The 24,542-nt window shown below is 36.3% G+C and overlaps 2 protein-coding genes across 2 annotated transcripts; both read left to right on the top strand.

The window, feature by feature from the left end:
* Positions 1-5,606: 5,606 nt before the first annotated feature.
* Positions 5,607-14,147, top strand: LOC113753155 (phosphatidylinositol 3-kinase, root isoform). The gene is made up of 17 exons (XM_027297254.1): positions 5,607-5,986; positions 6,201-6,300; positions 6,443-6,539; positions 6,948-7,106; positions 7,227-7,436; positions 8,222-8,400; positions 8,914-9,061; positions 9,638-9,733; positions 10,138-10,273; positions 10,378-10,499; positions 10,882-11,076; positions 11,220-11,390; positions 11,529-11,666; positions 12,291-12,445; positions 13,148-13,291; positions 13,496-13,643; positions 13,726-14,147. Exons 1-17 carry the CDS (start codon positions 5,875-5,877, stop codon positions 13,861-13,863), a joined length of 2,448 nt encoding a protein of 815 aa, XP_027153055.1. The 5' UTR covers positions 5,607-5,874; the 3' UTR covers positions 13,864-14,147.
* A 401-nt stretch (positions 14,148-14,548) lies between these two features.
* On the top strand, positions 14,549-17,874 carry LOC113753156 (ADP-ribosylation factor 2). Its single transcript, XM_027297255.1, has 7 exons — positions 14,549-14,698; positions 15,663-15,832; positions 16,389-16,459; positions 16,594-16,713; positions 17,178-17,296; positions 17,384-17,465; positions 17,572-17,874. The coding sequence occupies exons 2-7, from the start codon at positions 15,685-15,687 to the stop codon at positions 17,575-17,577; spliced, it is 546 nt and encodes a 181-aa protein (XP_027153056.1). The 5' UTR covers positions 14,549-14,698; positions 15,663-15,684; the 3' UTR covers positions 17,578-17,874.
* Positions 17,875-24,542: the final 6,668 nt, after the last annotated feature.

The following is a 24,542-nucleotide window of genomic DNA, read 5'->3' as shown; positions in this document are numbered from 1 at the left end:
TTAACGTTATATCAAGCCAAAGTTTGTGTGTGTGTCTGTGTGTAAATTATTGGCTCCAAGAAAATCACAAGTTATTCTGCAGATTGTGACTGGCTATCAAATTTATAAGACAACAGAAAGATGTGGTAGTGCCATTATTTCAAGCTTGTGGAGGCCTCACAAACAATATGTAGACTTTTTAAGGGTCACACTGGAAATTTTCCTTGGTACCAAAACGTCATCGTGATTTTTTTTTTTTTTTTTTTTTGTCAAAAGTCATTCATTTATATCATCAAAATCTTTGATACATACAAAGACATGTACATACTAGCTGGCAACTGCCAGATAATCAGTTTGTGCAGCCGTAGAGGTCCACACAGGGAAGCTATTCTTCCACCTAGTTTCGTTGATAAGGTTAGTGGCGAATTTCGCCAAACCATGACTACATGTGTTGATTTCTCGCTTAACAAAGGAGAAAGTACAACGCCAAAAGGAGTTACTTAATGTCCTGATATCTCTCAGGATAATGTTGATGTCAGATAGGTCTTCACTCCAGTGGTTTAATTTGTCAACCAGAACTTTGCAGTCAGAAAGTAGCAAGATGGACGTCCAATTTTCCTTCAATGCTTTGAGCAAGGCAGTTCTGATAGCATGAGCTTCCAAGGTTGCAGCCTCTCCTTTTAAAGAGGTTGGGATTGACCATGTAGAGATTAGATTGCCCTTATTGTCTCTAGCTGCTATACCAATACCAAACTTGTCTCTTCGTTGGTCCACTGCTGCATCTGTGTAAATGATAGTCGAGTGCTGCTGTTGGAGTTCCGCAGTCTTATCATGACTATTCAACACAGAAGTGTTTTCTGGTTTGTCACAAGTGTTTAGGAGGTTTGCCTCTTTAAACTCAAACCAATCCGCCATGGCATATTGGGAGTTTCGGTAACCTTCCTGGTTGATCAAGTTAAAGTTCCAATTATTTCTTGCCTTCCAGATATGCCAGAGTAGGTTGGTTGTCATTTCAATGTGAGCTTTGCCATCTGCCCTTTCTCTAGCCTGTTGTAAGCTCTCCCACCATGACCAAAAGCTTCCTTTCAAATGTTCCAGACCATCCCATTGGATAGGGAAGGTCTTCCAAATCTGCTCACTTGTCCTGCAAAAGAAGAGGAGGTGTTCTAATGTTTCTGCACTTTCCCCACATCTCCTGCACCAAGGTTCTCCTTTTCCTGTTCTTTTGAAAATATTGTCGTGGGTGGGAAGGATGTCATGTAGACATTTCCACAGGAAGTGTTTAACCTTGTGCTTAATATTGAGGTCCCAAACCTGATGCCAAATTCTGGAATTCTGCTTATTCTTACTAGTGCTTTCCTGTTGCAGCAGTCTTTTGTTGTTTCTTTCCATTCTTTCCTTGGCTTTGACATAACCAGTTTTGGTAGTGTATTCACCATTTGCACTGCTGCACCAAGTGTATCTGTCCTTCCCGCCAAATAAGCTAATTGGGATTGCTGTGATTAGTTTGGTCTCTTCAGCAGAGAACAGGGAGTTTATAATGTCAAAATTCCACTTGTGGTCATGAATCAACTCCGAGACTTTGTCATTTGGACAATTATGTGGCTTAGGTGTGGAGACTTTACCTGAGCTGTTTTTGAGCCATCTGTCCTTCCAAATTGCAATAGTGTTGCCATCTCCAACCTGCTTCCTTAATCCACTTTCCAGCATCCCAATTGAACTATGCAGACTTTGCCAGATCCACGAAGCTCCATTTTTTGCGTGTGCATCAAGAATAGATGAATTGGGAAAATACCTTCCTTTTACCACTTTACTAACCAACAAGTTTGGATTGGTAAGCATTCTCCAAACTTGTTTGGCTAGTAAGGCGGTGTTGAAGCATTGAATGTCCCGGAACCCAAGTCCTCCTTTCCCTTTGACATCAGAAATATCAGCCCATTTCTTCCAATGCATTTTCTTTTCTGTAGAATCACTTCCCCACCAGAATTTAGCCATCATCCCGCATAGCTCTTTACACAGTCCAGCGGATAGTTTGAAAACTGACATTGCATATGAAGGGAGAGCAAGAGCCACAGATTTGAGTAATACCTCTTTGCCCGCAGAACTCAGCATTTTGCCTTTCCAACTTTGCAGCTTTTTGCACATCCTGTCTTTAATGAACCTGAAGACACTATTCTTTGATCTACCAATCACCATGGGCAAGCCCAGGTATTTGCTTTGATTGACAAGTTGGATGTTGCCAAGTGGTCTCAAGGCAGCTTCTGTTCCTGCTTGTGAAATATTTTTGCTAAGGAACACTGATGATTTCTCAATATTTATTTGTTGTCCCGAGGCCCATTCATAGCGCTTGAGAATTCGCATGATCTCTGTAGCTTCGCCATTGTTAGCTTTGCAAAACATAAGAGAGTCGTCAGCAAAAAAAAGATGAGAAATTGTAGGACCTTGTCTGGAGATTTTGATCCCAGAAATTCTTTTATCCTCAGTGGCTTGCTTAAGAAGACGAGAAAGGGCTTCAGCACAAAAAAGGAAAAGATAGGGAGACAGAGGATCTCCCTGTCTAATTCCCCTAGTGGGACATACATAGCCTTGTTTTTCCCCATTAATGTTAAAACTGAAAGACATGGATGACAAGCAACCGTGAATCCATTTAATCCACCTTGGGCAGAAGCCCATTTTACCCATGACAGCAAACAAAAACTTCCACTCAACCCTATCGTACGCTTTGGACATGTCAATCTTAAGAGCCATATACGCATCCTTACCTCCCCTCTTATTGTTGAGCCAGTGAATGTACTCATGTGCAATAATGATATTGTCTATAATTTGTCTGCCTGGGACAAAGGCAGCCTGAGAATGACTGATACAACCACCTAACAAGGGCTTAAGTCTATTAGCCAGAATTTTAGCAATGATTTTGTAGACAACATTACAAAGGCTAATGGGCCTGTAGTGGGAAAGATTGACAGGAGTATCAATTTTGGGGATGAGGGTGATTAAGGTCTCATTAAAGGCTTTCAACATGTGGCCAGTACTGAAAAAGTGTTGAATTGCCTCCACTAAATCAATACGAATAATAGACCAAAATCTTTGAAAAAAGATGGGGGACATACCATCGGGTCCTGGTGCCTTGTTAGGATGCATGGAAAAAAGTGCTGCTTTGACTTCCTTTTCTGTGACAGGTTTGGTAAGCTGCAAGTTCATCACAGTTGTAATTGTCCTGGGGATGCCCTTCAGAATTTCCTCAAAGTCATTAGGCTGTGAGCATGTGAACAGCTTGCGGTAGTACGTAGCCACTTCCTCCCCAATTTCTGCATCATTTTCACACCATCCACCTTGAGCTTTTTGAATTTTAGATATTCTATTCTTTTTTCTCCTGGTGGCCACACAAGCATGAAAATAAGCTGAATTCTGATCCCCTTCCTTCAGCCACTTGATTCTTGATTTTTGGTGCCAGAATTGTTCCTCTTTTTTATAGGCATCAATAAGCAGCTTCTTGAGTTCATTAGCCATAGTTGACTTATTGCCTCCATTGGCTAATTGGGCTTTTTCTAACTCTTCCAACTCTTCCTTCAATTTCTTGATCTCTTTTTTACTATTGCTATTAATCCCCCTGTTCCATTTGGTGAGAGCAGTTCTACATTCTTTTACCTTCTTAGCTACCTTAAAGCCTCTGGAACCCTCTATCTGCTTATTCCAAGCATTTCTCACTATTCCTTCCACCTCAAAATACTGGAGCCATCTAGCATCAAAATGAAACCTCCTTCTTGCCTTTTTGGGTTCAGGATTTGAGTCTAAGAGCACCATACTATGATCAGAAGCTTGGTTCTCTAAATGCATTACCTTGGCTGACGGAAATGTAGTGACCCATGCAACACTTCCCAACGCTCTATCCAGTCATCGTGATTCAATCACCTATACTATGGTACGGCATCTTATCTGCATATCACGAAGTCGTTTATCACGGGTAGAGAAAGCGTTGTATATTTCAAGTTCTCGAATCACGCCATCTTATAAACTGGTCGGACTACCAAACTTTTTTTTTTTTTATATATATATATTTTGTCGAAACGATAGGATTTTGGACTACGAAACTTGCTTAACTAAGGTGGCGTTTGGTAAAAAGGTTTCGGAATGGGGAATTGGAATAAACCCCGTGATTCATGTTTGGTTCACTACTATCGGAATTGAAATTTTGGAATGATAGCTAAAAATTTAGCATTCCACCATTCCTTAGTAAGTTGGTGGGTTTTGTCCAAAACCCAAGCGTGATTCCAAAATCTTATAATTACATAATATTTAGTATAATTAATATTTATATTACAATATATACATATATATATATATATTTTATAATTATATATTTTATTATAATATTAGTATATTATATAAATATATATTATAATTATTTAGTTAAATATAATAATATTATATAAATATATATTATAATTATTTAGTTAAATATAATTATAATTATATAATATATTATATAAATTTATTAATATTATATAATAATATATTTATAATATATATGTATATTTATAAATGTATATAATATGTGCATATAATTATAATATATACATGTATATAATATAAATAAATTATATAATTATATTTATATTTATTATTTTAAATATAATAATATATAATAATAACTATATTTAATATTAATATGCAATATTTATATAAAATATTAGTACAATTAATATTTATATATTATATAATTATAATTATATATTTATATTATAACATTTGTATAATTATAATTAATTATATATAATCTTTAATTTAATTAGTTACAAACTTATAATAATGATATTATTATATTATATAATTATATATTATAATTATTTAGTTAAATATAATTATATTTATATAATATATATTATAAATTTATTAATATTATATAATAATATATTTATAATATATATGTATATTTATAAATATATATTATATGTGCATATAATTATAATATATACATGTATATAATATTAATAAGTTATATAATTATAATTATAATTATTATTTTAAATATAATAATATATAATAATAACTATATATAATACGTAATATATATTATATTTATATAAAATATCAGTATAATTAATATTTGTATATATTATATAATTATAATTATATATTTATATCATAACATTTGTATATTTATATTTAATTTTATATATAATATTTAATTTAATTAGTTACAAACTTATAATAATATTATTATTAATTATATGTATTATATAATGTATATTAATTTATGTAATAAAATTGATATTATCAATTATACTAATAATTATACATGTTTACTAATAGAAATTATTAATTAGTTATACTAAATTTACTAATACTTTTATACTAATATATTTAATTAGTGAAAATTTCTTATATCCCATTTACAAAGAGCCAATGACTATCATTTACGATGTGGTTTATAATATATTTATTATATTCCATTCCGAAAGAGCCGACGAACCAAACATCAACTATAGTAATGATACACATTCTAGGTACTTGAACCAAACAAATGTATTGGAATGAATGACCTCATTCCAAACCCAAGATATCCGATTCCGAATCCGAATCCGACTCCGATGTGCGAACCAAACGCCACCTAACTTTCTTCTCAACCCGTCTACTCCAGCATCAGTCCCGGGCTGCCTAGTTGTTTTCTTCACGAAAACTTGCTCACTTCTTCTTGAATGCTGTATTTGGGACGGTTGCCCCAAATTGCCAAGCAATATCAAACTCTTTGCAGAATTGCGATTCCAATTCTTCAGATTCTTCTGTAACTAGTTCTGGATTAAGTCCTTCGTCGCCAAAACAAATAGCAAAGTTAAAAACGAGAAAAAAGAAAATCGTAACTTTTCTTAAACTGGGAATTACTATGAAGAGACAATGAGCGGGAACGAATTCCGCTTCTTCTTATCATGCGACATCAATCTTCCCGTCACTTTTCGAATCGAACGGTTGGAAGGGAAATTGCCCTCTTCCAGAAACCCCGATTCAGGTAAATTAACTTCACCTGCTCATGCTGGTACTGCTAAAGTTGATTCTTTTTCCTACCTATCAAATAGGGTTTTATTCTCGAAATTGGTGAACATAAAACACAAATTAGTAATATGTCTATATGCACATATACGGCTCAATATTTGGAGCTGCTTATCTGCATATACTTATGCACTCTCTCTCTTTTTTTTTTGTTTCATTTTCTAATTCAACAGCTGATGTTGATTCAACTTTAGAGGAAGGAAGGCCTGAGCTGTATGTTGAGTGTACATTGTATCTTGATGGAGCTCCATTCGGACTTCCCATGAGAACTAGGTCATTCTCAATCACATTTCATATCCAGAGAGTGTGTGTGCGTGCGTGCATTTTCTTTTTCCTTTTTTTCTGTAGATTTCAATTCTTTGGAGTTTGGTAGGTCCTTTTGTTCTGTTAGTAATGAAAAATCTTTGATTGTCAGACTGGAAACAAAAGGCCCATCGTATTGCTGGAATGAGCTTATAACATTGAGCACGAAATATCGGGACTTGACTGCTAATTCACAACTTGCATTCACTGTGAGTCTGCAACGCCTTTTTGCATTTGAGATATACCTTAATCATAATCTTTTGCTTTGCTGACAAATTTTCACATTTACCTGCTTCATTAGCTCAGTAGAAAAAGAAAAGGACAAATAATTAGAAAAGGCTTTGCCTTGTGATGATCATCTCAAATTTTGAAAGACGAGGATCAATGTTGGAATCATGACCATTGGTAGTTCTGTGGAAATGAGATGTCTAGTTTAGGACTGCACCAAGTGAGAGGAAGGTGCTTTAACTAATTAGATGTTGGAGAGCTTTTTTGTTTTTTGAAAGCTAATTTCTTTGACCCATTATGGCAAAAGATTTGATCACTAGTGTTATATATTTGCACGGCAATTTTATCTACCTGACTCTTCTCTTGTTGGTAATATCCTTACAAATCAGGTTTGGGATGTTTCACGTGGCAAGAGTGAAGGAGTGATTGGTGGGGCTACCATACATCTATTTAACATGAAAAAACAACTAAAGACAGGGAAGCATAAGCTCAGGCTGTGGCTCGGAAAGGAAGCAGATGGATCTGTCCATACAAGTACTCCTGGAAAGGTTTTTATTCTTCATTTACTAGTGAATAATAGCTTTTTTTCCCCTTCCCAAGGTTTTACCTTGTCATTATTAAATATTTTGAGACTCTTTTATTTGCTCACACAGCTTGTCTTCTGCTAGGTTCCGAAGGAGGAACGTGGAGAGTTGGAGCGATTGGAAAAGCTTGTAAATAAGTATGAGAGGGGACAAATTCAACGGGTTGATTGGCTGGACCGGCTTGCATTTCCAGCTATGGAGAAAATTAAGGAGCGAGAGAACAGTAAAAATGGAAGTTCTCATGTATATTTGGTCATTGATTTTTGTAGTTTCGAACATCGAGTTGTCTTTCAGGTAGCTGTTTTCAAGTTTGCAGCAGTGCATTCTTTTTACTCTTGAGTTTGAGTGAATCCTTCCTGAGTTTGAATAGCTTAATTTCGTATTCTCCTTCCTGAGCTCCATTGTTCTTTGACTGCTTCCTGTAAACAATTCCTATTTTTGTTACCCAGGGCTGAAAAAGAAAAATTTGAAAACTGATACAACAACCGAACAAACTTTTCCCGATAGGGTTGAGTAGACAGGAGGATAATGTATAAAACTGAGATGGGAAGCAAATAAGTGAAGATTTTGGCAAAGGAGATCCCAAATTATTGGAACTTGTTATCCCTCTAGAATAAAAAATGATGGCTCCAAGCAATGGGAACAATTGGAGGAATTTCCGGGAATTTAAGATAGATTTTAGAAAGGAGTTGGTTTGTATCGTCATTATGCAGAAAATAGGTTTGGTTGACAAGTGGTTTTGTTCAGGGACCTGAAAAACTATTGTTGGCTGTGAAGTTGTTGTGAAAGACGTAGTAATTGGATCTATTCTGCTTATTTCCCTTTTGGCAATCTAATGTGCATATGGGAAAGGCCAATGCTTTCTATTTTACTTCTTTTTGTGAATAAGAAGCTTTCCTTTACTAAAGGAATTGGAAAATATTTCACCTGATATATCTTTATATCTTTATTATACCTGTTTTTGGTTTCTAGCATTTAATTATATGAGAGACACTTCACACCCATTCAATGTCTGGGATTTGTCTTTTAATTTCCTGGCCTTTTACTTACAATGTAATTCTTGTTCCCTTGATGAGTAGGAATCAGGGGCAAATTTCTTGATACCATCTCCTATAGCTTCAACAAATGAACTGGTTACTGTATGGGATCCGGAAGTGGGGAAGATTAATCCTTCTGAGCACAAGCAACTAAAGCTTGCAAGGAGTCTAAACCGCGGCATCATTGATAGGGATCTAAAACCAAGCATTACAGAGAGGAAGTGCGTACTTTATGAAGTCCTAACATTACCTTGAGTACTTGCAGTTTTTCATGTCATTGGATAATTGTGATGATATCTCTCTCTCTCTCTCACTCACACACGCGCTTGCGCATGCACAATCGTGTGTTGCAGAAACATATTATGCAAGTGCACACTCACTCCCAAATTGTAGGAGTAAAATTGTGAAAGCATTAGTTTTTGCAATTTATTTATTACAACCTTGTACCATCCTGTTGATACATTGTGATAGTTTTTCTCGTCCTTTACATAGATTCATTAATGAGTGTGTTTGGATTGAGATGATTTGAGATAAAATAATTTGCTTCATAAATTTCAATCACCTTTTTATCTCACATACATCACATCACAAAAAGTGCTACAGTAATTATCTCAAATAAATCATCCAAATAAACTCCTATCCAAACAAACTATTTATGTTTTACCGTGTTATGCTGTTTCTGTTTCATGTCATTTTATTGATGTTGATCTGCAAGCTGTTGCGTGGTTTGTTAGGTCGATACAAAGAATATTAAAGTACCCTCCAACAAGGACTTTGAGTGGAGATGAAAGGCAGCTCCTTTGGAAATTTCGTTTTTCGTTGATGTCCGAGAAGAGAGCTCTTACAAAATTTCTGCGGTGTGTTGAGTGGAGTGATGTACAGGTACATCTGCATTCTTCCTATCTTCCCATCCTACTTTGGTTGTCTCAATTTAGTGAAATGTTGTATCACAAATAATTATTGATTCTTTGTTTGGTGTAATTTCTTTTGCCCTGCCACCTATAAATCCCATTGAACCTGAGAAAGCAACTTCCTGCATGCGGGAAGGGACGTGGATGTTTATAGTCATTGAATATACATTCAGTGAGTAAGTTTTATGGACCTGGACCATAACATTTTGGATAATTAGCTATTGAACTTCTGGTGTCTGTTGCTATGGATGGATGTCATTGAGTTGCAAACCTGATTGTTGTTGTGTATAAAATTTAACTTCCCCCTTCTGTTTCATGTTTGTACTTCCTACATCCATACTTATTTATTTGCTATATCCTTCTTGCTCTCTATTTCTCTTTAGCTTTTTTTCCCTTTTTTTTCTTGTAGATGGTGTTTAAGGGTTAATTCCTGATCCTTGTTCATGGTTTGCTTGTATGCTTTACCCCTTTTTGTGACACATGCTTAAGACAATACATGCATTTCGTGTAGAAAGTCTTGCGATGATTTATACTTTTGTTTTGGCAGGAAGCAAAGCAGGCATTGGAACTGATGGGAAAGTGGGAACCAATTGATGTCTGTGATGCATTGGAGCTTCTGTCTCCTGTGTTCGAAAGTGAAGAGGTGAGTGCTAGATGCATGCTTGCATGTGTGTGTGGGTGTCTAGGTCCATTCCTGAAAGATACTCTACACTGTTAAATTTGTGTGTAACCTTTTGTAGGAAGTATTTACTTCCTAGAGTCCTAACCATGTGAGTTCTGGTGTTTAACCTTTTTTAGGAAGTAAATACTTCCTAGAGTCCTAACTATGTGAGTTCTGGTGTTTAACCATTTTTAGGAAGTATTTACTTCCTAGAGTCCTAACTATGTGAGTTCTGGAATTACAATAGCCCATAGTAAGGTCCATTGCTCCTTAAAAAATGACTATTCATAAGTTGATTGGCATGAAAAATCAAAATTGCTTTTGTGCATTATGGTTGCAAACAGATTTGCTTAGTCTTAGGGTGCTTCATTGTCATTATCCAACAGGTCCGTGCATATGCTGTCAGTGTACTTAAAAGAGCCGATGATGATGAGCTCCAGTGCTACCTGCTTCAATTGGTTCAAGCTCTTCGGTTTGAGCGTTCTGATAAATCTCGCTTATCCCATTTCCTTGTGCAACGGTGTACGCTTGCTGTAATATACATGAGAATCTTCAATAAACAAATGTAATCTATATTGCGGCTTACTTGTAAATGTATCTGAAACTAACGTTGCTTGTTTCGGCAGCATTGCGCAATATTGAGCTGGCTAGCTTCCTCCGCTGGTATGTTGCTGTGGAACTTCATGATCCTGCATATGCAAAACGTTTCTATTGTACCTATGAGATTTTGGAAGAAAGTATGCTCAAGGTGATTTGTGGATTATCATCACAGAATCAGGAGACTCAGTTCTTTTGTTTATCTTTCTATCCCATACTTTTAAATATCCTAATATTACGTTTCATTATGAATAAACGATTTTTATACTTGTTTCAGCTTTCGAAACTGTGAGATTACATTTCTCCAATTACTCTCCAAAAATTGGGAAGTTCTAGAATTATTGTGAAAGCTAATTTGATTATATAGGTCGTACTCAGTTTCTTCTACCAACTAGAAAAATATTAATGTGTTTGCATCTACTTGAATGTCTGGTGTGGGGGGAACATTTACTGTTGTGCAAGATTTCTGCACAGTATGTAAGACTAGGCCCATTGCTGTTTTTAAAGGTATTTCTCTCTACTTGTTGTTGCAGTTGGGAGTAGTTGCAAATGGAGATGAAGATGGTTTCAAGTTGTGGCAGAGCTTGGTTCGCCAGACAGAATTGACTGCCCAATTATGCTCCATAATGAGAGATGTTAGGAATGTCCGTGGAGGTACACAGAAGAAGATTGAAAAACTCAGACATCTTTTATCCGGCCTTCTTAGTGAGCTCACCTACTTTGACGAGGTAACTACTTTTTCTCTACTATCAGTACTTTGATGAGGTGATCATGTGACAGAAATTCATAGGCTTTCTTGCTCAAACATTTTCCTTCTTGAGCATGCATGTGATGATTATGGTTTTAAATTAGTTATGTTTCATACTTTCAGCCAATACGATCACCACTGGCTCCTGGAGTCCTCATTTCAGGGATTATACCATCAGAATCATCAATATTCAAAAGTGCGTTGCACCCATTGCGTCTGGCTTTTCGAACAACAAATGGTGGGATTTGTAAGATAATATTTAAGAAAGGCGATGATCTTCGGCAAGACCAGTTGGTAAATGCTAAATATTTTTTTAACCAGATTTGAATTTTACTAAGTTTAGTTGATAAAAGTTTTCTTTTAGGTTTGTGATAAAACTTGTGGGCTTGCCAAATGGTTTGTTGGTTGCATACTAAACTGTACTTTGTTCAGGTCATCCAAATGGTAACACTTATGGATCGTCTGCTTAAGCTGGAGAATCTTGATCTGCATTTGACCCCATACAGAGTTTTAGCAACCGGACATGATGAAGGCATGATGGAGTTTATACCATCCAAATCTTTGGCACAGGTACCTAATATTGGTGTTGATTCTGTGTGGTAAATTTTTTTTATTGTGGGACCTCCTCCCAAAAAAAAAAAGGTTATTTTAGCCTGCTATTGCCCTTGCATTTTTTAATGGCACTGATGCACTGTCTCTCACCTTTATTTGCTAGTTTTAGGTGACTGCACGAACCTCGATTTTTCAGGCTTCTTTGTTTCAAAGAATTTCATGTTAATGTTTTTGGAGGATCAATTGCAACTTCCTTGTGGATTTCTATGGGAGTCCTCAGTGACTCAGTTCATGTTGTGGGGACAGCTAATGACAAATGTTCCTTGTGTTGTGCGGAGTAACTTTGAGAATCTGAGAAAGGCATTACATGGGCTTAGAATTTCTTTTAGTTTGCATTTAAATACCTTAACTAGTCTGTTGATGCTATTGTAACCTCAATGACTAGGCAGTGAACTAGTTAGCTGCTGGCTAGCTGTTATCCTATCATGTTTTTGAACCTCAGGAGTAAGTTGGTTATCTTTTTATATGTTTACAGGTAATTTGAGGGGCATCACTTTGGTTCTTCTATATGCGCTCTTATTTGTTTTGTGAGTTACTGATCAATTCCATGATTTTATGAATATTGTTCCTTCTTGGTTTCAGATTCTTTCAGAGCACCGTAGTATCATAAGCTACCTTCAAAAGTTCCATCCAGATGAGGATGGACCATTTGGGATTACTGCAACATGTCTTGAAACATTCATTAAAAGTTGTGCTGGTTATTCAGTCATCACATACATTTTAGGCATTGGAGATAGGTGAGTGTTAATGATGATTGCTTTTTCTGGTCTTACCATCATAAGTTCGTGCATGCTATGTAAGTTTTGGATCCTCAGCCATTTGAAACTGAATTTTGAAATATAAATTTTCAGTATCTTCCTTTTTTTCTCCGTAAACTTTGTTGTGACTCTGTCTCTCTCTCTCATATATACTGAATTTGAAGTATGAATTTTCTCATATTAGTCAGAATTCTAAACTCCTATGATTTTCAGTGTTTTCCCATTATCCTCCTACTCTATTGCAAGCATTTGCTTTTGAATTCACACCACAAGTTGTTTGCGCAATTTTGTGATGGCAAATCAAGATGAACTTGAAGAAATCGTGTGGGATCCATAAATTATTCTCGTTATCATCTAGTGGGATGTGCTTTCTCATCACCTTACATCCACAATTGCAATAGTCTGTCTGATGAAATTGTTGCTGAAGTTTGTTTTGGCAAAGGGGATGGATTGCAATGAGTTTATAGACACGTATAGAGTATCAGTCACTTTGATTGGCTGCCTGATGGTAAAACTTTTGCATTGTAGATGTTTGCAGTGTGTTAAAAGCTATGATACTGGAAGAAGTGTGCTATTGTTGTGTGTTTTATCTGCTTTGACTGTGCAACATCATGCCTGTGTCTTGAGATTTGTATGCCGAGTTATTGCATTTCCTAATGGATTAATTTTGTTGGCTGATAGGCACTTGGATAACCTTCTGCTTAGAGATGATGGTCGCCTATTGCATGTTGATTTTGGTTTCATTCTAGGTCGGGATCCAAAACCCTTTCCACCACCCATGAAACTTTGCAAAGAAATGGTTGAGGCTATGGGAGGAGCTGAGAGGTATTCCCGCTGATCTCTAAAGTCTATCTGTTTGTTCGGTCATGATGGTCTTTGAGTTTTGAGAATAATTATGCTTGTATGACAAATGAAGAAAGAAACCCATTTCTTGCAGCGATTAGGTCTCTTGGGTGGTGGTGGGATTGTCGGGGAAAATAGTTCTGAGGATATGTTACATTTCATTTTCCAAAATTTATTTTCTTGCAGTCAATACTATACGAGGTTCAAATCATACTGTTGTGAAGCATACAATATTCTCCGGAAATCAAGCAACCTTATACTGAATCTGTTTCACCTGATGGCGGGTTCCAATATTCCTGACATAGCTTGTGATCCTGAAAAAGGCATTCTAAAGGTGACGCTGCTGTTTACTTGTGCTCTATTGAGAATTATTGCTAACATTTTATTGAGGTGGTTTTTGAATCCTTGATATATAGCTTCAAGAGAAGTTTCGGCTGGACTTGGATGATGAGGAGTGCATTCACTTTTTCCAGGATCTCATAAATGAGAGTGTTAGTGCATTATTCCCCCAAATGGTCGAGACCATACACCGTTGGGCTCAGTATTGGCGCTGATTGGGCAAGCACCATAATAAGACGGAAAATTGCCGTTCCATCTTGTTATCAGCACCATGCCATGTTCGGTCGGAATGGTCACCCGTGTGTGTGTGTGTGTGTTTGTGTATATATATATATATACACACGCATACATGTCAGTTAAAACCAGGATCTTTTGATTTGCTCAGGGACAGAACCATATGGTGTAGTAGTTTCTAATCTTGCAAACATATTTATTAATTGTTGTAGACGGGCGGGAATTTTGTGGTCAATGAAATAGACCCATATGGTATGGTATGGTATGGTATGGTATGTTAGTTTCTTCCGGAAGAGAAGGTCGCAGAGCATTGGTCCACATTGGACAGCTAGCTATTCGTCTCGTAGTTAAGCAAATCCATAACGTTTCACACGAACGAAAGCAATCCATAACAGCGAGCATAACATTATTATATATTTTCTCATACTAATTTTTTTCCAGGAAGGATGGTTTAATGAAACCCTAATACTACTACTACTTCTTCTGAAGACTTCGTGAGAACCGACACGTGGCATCATCAAACAACTGGTACTGAAAAATCCAACGGTTGGGAATGCATTTGCCGCGGTAATCTAATGATCTACCAACTCATCAGTACTGGCAGTTTGCGTTATTCGAACTGGAACCAGATGGCAATCCAGTAAATCCAAGAACATCCTCAACTTGGGGCCTGTGGGCGTCGCTCTTTATTTAGGACCTCAAGTTGAAATTCCCATTCCCCCATAATTACGCGTTGGTCTCAAGCTTTCGTTTTTATTTTCGAGTCTCTCTCATCACCTCAGATCCCTCTCTTCCCTCTGTCAAATCCTTCCTCAGGTAACTAGTTTTCTTCTCAATTTTGGTGCTTTCTTCATTTTCCCCGTCGCTTTTGTCGATTTTGTACGGTTTAACTGTTTATTCAAGGTGCAACTCGTGATTCCTTCGGCGATTACCCAAATTTCTGCTATTTTTTGAAATTTTCGTAAAGTTGTAGCTTTAATTGATTGATGTTGTGAGTCTGATGCCTTGTTTTTTTAATGATGCGTAGGATGTAAATGTGATTTGTTGATTCGTCTTGGAAAATTTCTGTTTTCGTGTTGGAAATGACGAGAATTTGTGATTTTAGCTGATTGATGTTGTGATTTGGTGTAGTCTATGAATCATGCGCCGGTAATCAATGTGATGCCTTGATATGTCTAGGAATTTCTTCCGAAATTATCTCTAATCGGTTGATTTGAATGCTTGCGTAGGTCATAGTTGATGAGTTTATTCTTATTGGAATTGTATGACTGTAGTGGTGATATTTCGGGGAAATTTATGATATTGAGCTGATTATGAGGTGGTTTGAGGTCATTTATTGCTGATTTAAAGCACTGCTTTGTTTGCTTTTCTAACATTTTCCGGAAACTTATAAGCTTAATTTCTTTATCGTTTGATCTGAGACGAAGTTATATTTTTTTTGGATCTACAGTGTGTCATAAGCAACACTAACAAGTTACCCCATGTGAAAATGATAGTAATGTATTGGCTTTTGGTGTGAATGGCTTCTATCACTATGGAAGAAAATATTGCTTTTGGTATGATTGTAATGTGGTGCTGATGTTAGTTTTTTATTGGATCCTGTTGTGTTTCTGATGTTAGTTTTTTTCCTGGATCCTGTTGCTGATGTTGTTTTCCTATATAAATCGTTGAATGTCTGGTTATGTGAAACTGTTGCGGTAATAGGTTTTGTGTGTTCAGTCGTGTATAAAAGGCAATGTGTATTTGTTTGTAATCCATGAAATGTTATGCAAATGAGCAGGGATCTTACATAAGAAAGCATAATGGGGCTAACATTCACGAAGCTGTTCAGCCGGCTTTTTGCCAAGAAGGAGATGCGCATTCTGATGGTGGGTCTTGATGCAGCTGGTAAGACCACCATCTTGTACAAGCTCAAGCTCGGAGAGATTGTTACCACAATTCCCACCATTGGTATGAGCTCTGTCATCATGATTAGTGAAATTGCTGCTTCTTATATGTTCTGAATTGTTCTTAGATTTCCTCAATTGGAAACTCTAGCATGAACATGAAGATGAAGATGAATGAGTGTATTTGGAACAGTTGTCTTTATGTGTGTGGTTTTCATGATCATCCTCACATGCTCTTTTGTATACAGATCTCTAAGATTGACCAAAGTTTGAATGAATCATGGCTAACAAAATGGCAAATTAAGGCTAACAAAATACCTTTCTGATTAATTTTTTGAATAATTTTCCAACAATGTGTTTTGTTTAATCACTTTATCAATTAAGGGAAATCTTCAGTGATCTTAATTTTTGCATTTTCTGAAATCCTTTAGTGTGTGTGTGAGTAATCGTAAAGATTTTGTGTATCAATTTTTCTATCTTTGTTGTCTATTGGTATTCCAACAACTGTTGCTGAGCTTGATTATAAGCTTGTCACAAATTTACAAGGAGTCCTGTATAGGTTTTTGGGTTTTGCTACAAAGAAGCTGAGCTTGCAGTAATTGTTCAGTTCTAATTTGCAGGTTTTAATGTTGAGACTGTTGAGTATAAGAATATTAGCTTTACTGTTTGGGATGTTGGGGGTCAGGACAAGGTAACTGCTACACTCATTTGCTCATATTTTGATTGTTAATATCAGGAATTTTCCCTTGCTATAGATTTATTATTTTCTCATTATCTTCGCTGGTTACAATGTCCAATGAAGAAATTTGTGCTGACGTTTGACAGATTCGTCCTTTGTGGAGGCACTACTTCCAAAATACTCAGGGTCTTATATTTGTGGTAGATAGCAATGATAGGGACCGTGTTGTGGAGGCAAGGGATGAATTACACAGGATGTTGAATGAGGTACTGGCCCTTTCTGAAGTATATCTCTGCTAATAATTGAGTAACTTATGAAACAAAAGAGTAATAAAAGTTTTTTTTTGGGAGTTTTTGGGGGTGGGGGGTGAGGGGTAGAAGTTGCCTGCCATCTTACCTTGAGCAAGTAGGACGGACAATCTTCCTCTCTCATCATGGTAAATGGTTCCCTTATTAAGCAGGTGATGCAGTAGCTTATGACGTTTAACCCAGTTTCACGTAAAAGGACGCTGTAGTTAAATACCCAAGATCCTTTTTGTTGATACATATGCATGCAGGATCTATTTTTAAGGACAATGAATGGATTGCAAAGGTTCATATGCTTAGAATTAGCATCTGAACCTGAAAACTTAATTGCTGAAACCAGAAGCAAGATCTTTTCAGAATTGAGTTTTGAAGTAACTTGTGAATACATGTGTAAATATGTTATTGAATGTTGATCTCCAATGCAGGATGAGCTACGTGATGCAGTATTACTTGTATTTGCTAACAAACAAGATCTTCCCAATGCAATGAATGCTGCTGAAATAACTGATAAGCTTGGCCTCCACTCCCTCAGGCAGCGCCACTGGTAAATTTTGCAAGCATGAGGCTTTTGTCAATATCTACACATTGATCCTGTATCCTCAAGTTTTGGATATATTCTTGGAACTTGCAGGTATATCCAAAGCACCTGTGCAACTTCTGGAGAGGGGCTCTACGAAGGCCTGGATTGGCTCTCTAACAATATTGCTAATAAGGCAAGTACTTATATGTGCATTTACAGTTACTGTTTTACAAAATTCTTAATAATTTGCTTTTCGTAAATTGTTCTTCTTTGCTTCTAATTTTTCTACATCATTGCAGGCATAAAGTGATGTGGTAACATTTTGATGGGTTGATCCTGGATGCAGGCGGCTTTTTATCTAGTTGTTTCTGTTGTCATGGTCGTGGATTTCAGTTTTGAGTCCTTTTGTATCTTTCAAGTCACTATTTGCAATGCAATACTTGGTTTTTTAGTAATTGCTAGTGTTTGTCTAGGTTTGGGTACTGCTATGGAAGTATGAGCCTGTAAACAGAGATTAACTTGGTATCTACTTCGGGTTTTGCCAATGCCGTCATAGTTATATTCTTTATATTGTTTGTCATTATTATTATTGTTTCTCTTCATTGTGAAAAGCTTGCCAATATTAATTACTTGAGTGTAAGGCTTTTTTTTTTCCCGAAGTTTGTGTGAAGTATTTCTAGAACTTTGAGTTGGTTTTTTTTTTTTTTTTTTTTGTTTTTGCGGGCAACTTAAGTTGGATATCAATATTGTAGTAAAGATTAAAACTCTTTTATTTATTGTAACTGGATGCCCTTTCTTATGAGAGTATTGACTGCGCGAGATGGATTGAGTTTTCTATTTTTGTTTTTTTCTCTTTCGTCTTCACGAGATGGTCGGAATAAATTCATTTGAATGACAAATTGGTACATTCCGGGTTTGTTATGTTCGCTTCCCTGTCTTCCTCCGTCGTCTCTTTCGTCGTTTTGAATGTGGCAATAAGTTTGGGCTCGTAGCGGCCTGAGCGCTGTTCATGGTCCTTTAGGAGTAAAGCTAAGGATATGCTGTACTATATCAAAGGTAGGTGCAAACCATCATAAGCTGGCAATGGCAGCGGTGGAATTGCAACAGAGTAACCAAATTTGTTGATTTTCCCCCAAAAAGTCCCGGATTTGAAGTAAACCAAAGCACGTATTCGCTTGATTAGTAAGAGTTTTTGTATTCTTTTTTTCTGTAAGAGTTTATGATGGTAGAATTTAGAACAATATTTTATTAGCATTTGTCCCTTCACATTAAACATTTGGTTAATCTACGATAAAGCTCGAATATGTTAGAATTGTCAAAAAAAATTCAAAGTTCAACACGAAATTGTAATTACAGCATCTAACAATAATGATAAAGGAGAAAATTTAAAATGATGAATTCTAAAAACTTCAACTCCTCCAGCAGTTTAATCAACTTGAAGACCTGTAGGAAAGGATATAGCCTTTGTAATAGCGAACTTGATGAAATATCAAATGAATATAGACTTGTAAAAACTTGCACTAACACTGAAAAGTTTTCAAATTGCACATCTAGAATTTGTTAGTGTAGTCCAACACACACACACACATATGTATTGAAAATGGAGTAGAGGGATGAGTGCACAAGACTAGAAAGAAGTACGATTGGCAAATGACAAGCATGCCACCACCACACGAAAGTAGTAGCCACTGTCGTGTGGTTAGAGCTTTCCTTTCGATCGGGAGAGACATGAGCAAACGTACTCATTATTTGTGCTTTAAAGTTGCTGCCACAATTCGCGAAGGCCAAACTTATTCACTACAATTTTGTCGACTTTAGAGTTTTCGAACTAAATACAAATGGCCCCCAAGAATCCTGTTTTCTGCTGCAGTTACCTTCAACCCTCAAAAGCTTCAGTTGCATGCATGAGTGCAAAAGAGTATACTCGTAACGAGTCAAAATGTTTCGGTCCACTTGAAAATCTGGCGGTTTGTAACTTGTCCCTCAAAATATCAACACATAAAACCAAAATACAACTCTTTTTTTTTTTTAAAATAAAAACGAAAGAAAAAAAGAATTTTCACGAGTCTGTCTAGTCATGAGCATTGTTCAACCAACCAATGAAAAAGTATTCAACTCACCCAGTCTTGCGTTATGCTTATAATCATCATTTATTGTCCTTTCCCTCTTTTTTCTTTCTGTATACGTTTTTCTAGTAAACTCATCTATCATAAAAAGATCCATAGAAGAACTAATGTTCTTACGGCTCTTGTTATATTTTATTTTGTGGCTAAAAGTTTTTCCAACCTGCATCGTCTCTCGATTTTCTGATTTCTCAAACTCTAACGAAGTCAATCATACTCCTAGTGGCTGAGCAACAATTATTTTCAGCATATTTAGAAAACTACACCACATTAAGCTGTCAACCCTAAAATCTTCATCTTTCACGCAAATGTTTTTGTGTCTGAAACGGATAATACTAAAAGGTAAGTACATAGCTTCCCATTTGTGACCTTCTCCAGATTGGTCCTAATTAGCATGCACTTCAACAACATATGTATCCAAATTCCAGACAATGGACAACTGAGAATTCACTTGTTCGTTACCAAAAAAAAATTCTGTCTAGCTCCTGCCACATCCCACAAGGACCACCAGTATCTGGAAATCTCGAAGCGTCTTCTCACCTCTCAGGTTTGAGATTGAAAAGATTCGCAAACTGAGAGTTTGACACTTGGAGCCCAAGTGCCAACCTGTGGTTCCAACTCATTGTAATGTTTCCCAGTAGTTTCTTCTTTCTTTGGTACAGTACATTTTGGATACAGAATCCTACTCCTTAATCTGTACGTACGCACTCTATGATTGCTCCATATTCCCACCCATTCTTTTACCAATCTTTGTCCTTTCCTCTCCACCAGGTCCTGGAGATCATCATCTGTTCACCATGGAGTTTTCCATCATAATTTCAATCTTTTGTCCTTTGCTTCTCCAGATTGGTCTTTCCTCTCCACTGATAAGATTCTTGCTTCGTGGAAAGTGCAGAACTCAAATTATGTGTTTGTGTGTGTGAATTCAAACTCCCTCGTTAATCACCGTCATAATCCTATCTGATAATGCATCACAAATTACTTACTTGAAACCCAACACAAGTTCTTGAAGAATTTGAACTAGAGACAATTCTGAAGTTGCTGTCCATCAAGCTAAATGGATTAGATTCCTCGCGAAGATCACGCTGCAACTACTGCAGAGGCTCAACTATTTATGCTAAAGGTGACTGAATACCACTCATTTTAAATAAGTTTTGGCTGACGATGAATCAAAACTTTTTCAGGAAATTTGGATGCTGCTCCCTTATTTGGTAGCGACACTTCTTTTCACTTCATTACTCGTGTGAATGGATAAAAACACCCTTACTCTTCTTCTTTTTTTTTTTTTTTTTTGATAGAAACCCTTATTTTTCATTTCAATTACAATTTCATTAAAAGGGACAGTTGCAAGTTCATCAACTAATAGGAGTATTATTGTCTATTTCACATGATCAAAAGGTAACATTTCCCAGTTTTTTTTTACCACATGTGATGCATCTTAACATTGATGTAACCAAATAGTATTGCATAAGGTACGATTAATATATACCAAGTCGGTCTAATGTCAACTACGGATCATTTATTACATCTTAAAAATTCCTGTAGGTGTAGGGCACTAGCACTCATTTTGTGAATAATTTGCCCCCAAAGTATTTTCTTTTTCATAAATCATTTCCCCGACGTCCTTAGAGCTACAACGAAGGTCCTTTTTTTATTATTATTAGTGGGTTCCCTATAATTTCAGTTGAATAAACATGACGACGTAATTTTTTGGCCCATCCATAGAAAAAAAAAAGAGTCTACCACCTTTTAGGTGTCAGTATACGAGGCATTAGACATTTTCATGAATTTTTTAAGTTGGTCCAGTTTAATTTCTTGTTTAACCTTTTTCTTTCCTTATCCAAACCTATCATTATCTTTTAGACAACTGGATAATATTGAATAATTACCGTCAAACTCTGGATGAAAAGAGGTTTGCTCTTTTGCCACTTCATTTTTTATTGTTTATCAAGTTAACTCATTCTTTTTCTCGCACTTTCAAAATCTTTGGCAAAAGCATCATTAAGTAAATCTAAATGTGTCTATATTCTGACATGTTTATCCAAACGCAACGAAGTAGTATTCAATCAGCACTCCCTCAATTATTTTGTTCTAAGTGGGCTTCTCTTTTGTGGCCGGTAAAGGCCAAGATGTGATTCCATTAGCAACACATTAAACATGCATGTATGTTTCTCGAGGAGAGAATTATTGATTTGAAAACCTGCAGTTTCTCGAGGAGAGAATTAACTTTTTGTTATACATCCAATTAACAGCGCATGTTTATACTAAGCTAACCTCGAAGCCCAGCCTTGGACTCCCGACTTCCTTGTTCTTCTTTAGTTGGCTCTTCTCACTTTTTTCATTCATTGTTGTTTATTTAGATAAATAATTGCCTTGTATTTCAGTTACATAAAAATAATGCACTTACTTTTGTGTTGCAACTTCTTCGTTTATACACCAATCTGGGGAATTAGAAGTACTTCCAACAGAGACCATTTTTTTTCTCCACCATATACCTTCTAAGGAGGTAGGAAGCAAATAGTGAGCTCTTTTATCTGGTCTTTGAGCTATTTTCTTCATATGGAAGAGAATTAACACGATCTATGGGGTTTTAACTGAATTGATTTTGCAGCAAATAAGATCAGAAACTTACGATAAACAATGGAATGACCCTTGAAGAAGACTGAGGAATAGCACTTTCGAGGAGGCATGTCGAACAATGGTGGCTGAATCATAAAACATGCCGTGGGTACTAAGGAAAGAATCCCTCTTCATCTGTCCTGCTGAGACACCTTTTGGACTCTGTGAACGGTAGCTAAAGCTGGAGCAGGACAAGGAATCGAGAACATCAGTCAGGGTCAGGGATCCAACTTGTTCATAAAGCTGATGGTATATTCTTCTGAAAATGATTGCCATCATCTTTTTACAATTCTCTTCAATCATTTGAACGTTTTACGAATATCCTTTCGGTGGGATAGACCTCCACGCTTTCAATCCTGATCATCGCTCGTGATAGTTTCCACCCAAACGTTCATCTGGTTATTCATCAATGGGATGTTAAGTTCTTGAAAGACAAATTTAAAAATAATAATAATGATAATGATTCCCATGTATATATTTGTATATTCTTTCTAATCCCTTCGAATCTACTAAAAAGGAAATTAATTTTGATACATAATGGTTCGCGAACCATGGACCTCATGTGCTAAAGACGGCCTTAATTTATTCCACTCTTGCAATTTACCTTAGTTTGATGGATCATAATTGATACATAGATATGCAAATTTACTGCAGATTTTTGAAGGTAGTTGTTCAATGAGTCTATTTGTAAAAATAGTTCCATATTTATTGTTTTTTGACTAGTTTATGTTTGTTTGAGTTTTGTACATCATATTGGGATTTGTGTAGAGTTGTTTTCTGCACTCTTTATATATACGGAGTAGTTTAATAAAAAATCTAAATTCATTTTTTCGAGTCTCAATACAAGTGCTAATAAGCTATTTTCTTTTTTATTTTCACTATGAATTACAAGTGTTGGTGTTGTTTCTTAATTTATACTCTAAAATTTAACAAGGAACCATGCAGGCTAAATTCATTGAGATTTTTCTTGTTTTTCCGAATGATTGATTAAATTCCAAATTCTTGCATATTTTGATAAGTTATTGAAAATCGATATCGAGAATTTGATCGCATTACCTGATTATCATCACCTCGGGGATGCTGAGAATCCTCTTTTCGCGTTTGTCATTACCATCATAACATGCAAGCTTCTGGGATTGCCATCTGCACAATTTCCATAGAAATTCTCCCGCCTGCAAATTTTGCCTTCTCCCTCTTCCCCTGTTGCTTGGTAGCCATTTACTGCATGGTCTGCGTCCAGATGTTGAACTCTTCTTCCTCGAAGTGATTATTGCTTTTCAGCAACATCAATACCTAATTTTTGTTTCCTTTGTTGGTTTCAATTGCTGTTCGTTGTATTGGTTCTTGCGGACGCTCAGTTCTTCAAATTCAGCACTGCCACTTTCTTAATGCAAATGTTCCAATAATCCAAGGATAATAGTAATATAAATAAGGTAATTGAGAAAGAAGCAAATTGATGGTGTTGAGTTTCGATCTTCTATGTTTTAGAATACAAGAATGATGCGTTTACGATTATATGGGCTACAAGTTCAGAAGGTCGATGGCCGGCCCTCTTTCTTTGCTTTTTCATTTATTTTGGTTACAAAAAATAGGGAGTTTCTGGTATTCTAAAGAAGTTTCTAGGTCAGTGCATACCAGTAAGCAACTCCCCCCCCCCCACCCCCCTAAAAAAATTGGAAATTTGAGGCTAAAATATTCAATATTTTAAGCAAATTCAAGACTGTTTCAACATGTGACATCGCTCACAACAGCATCATAGGTCAGGCAGTTTTTCCTGTATGGATTTTAACATGCATTCTAGCAGCTTCTCCAAGACGTCATTCTAGCAGTTTTTTGGGTTGTTGATCACCGAGACGTCTTTAAAGTTTTGGTGGTGATAGGAGGTCAAAAATTCAATCATTGTCTTTCTCCAATCACTAGTTGTGGCTTCCTCTCCTCCTCTCCTTAGATTCGGCTATTATACAAACTGTTCTTATTATTGGAAAAAAAAAGAAAAAAATGTAGCAGCTTCTCCAAGCGGGTGGGTTTCTTTTACTAATAACGAAAAGAAAAGAAAGATTGTGTCGGATTTATGGGAAGGGAAGAAAAACAAATAAGACGAAATAATTGCGAGAATGGATCTGACCTGAAAGTGTGCGATTAATGCATATCACAAATGTACATGAGAACTTTTGATCATCATAAATGCACATCATAATTTGTTGTTACTGAATAATCAATGTATATGATCATATCCCTAGATTCATTATTAGTCATCAAGCGCAAAAGGGAATGTGTTTTTTTCCTTGATTGTCGTGCTTAAGCTACAAGATGAAAGCCTCCATAGTATAGGGTGTAGTAATTTTCACGACATCGAAGCATAGTTTATCTACGCCCCTGTGTTTCCTTTTCTTGATCCAATCACATATTTATTGACTCCCAAATCCGATTTTAAATTTTGATATCAGACCCGAAAAAATCTTTCTAATAAATATTCCGAAGACAAGGACATCCACTCCAGAGCCTTGTCATTTCCTTACCCTCGATTT

The sequence above is a fragment of the Coffea eugenioides genome, chromosome 11 (assembly GCF_003713205.1).
Source record: "Coffea eugenioides isolate CCC68of chromosome 11, Ceug_1.0, whole genome shotgun sequence".
Classification (NCBI taxonomy): domain Eukaryota; kingdom Viridiplantae; phylum Streptophyta; class Magnoliopsida; order Gentianales; family Rubiaceae; genus Coffea; species Coffea eugenioides.
Note: the sequence above shows the minus strand (reverse complement) of the source record. Positions and strands in the feature narration are given on the sequence as shown.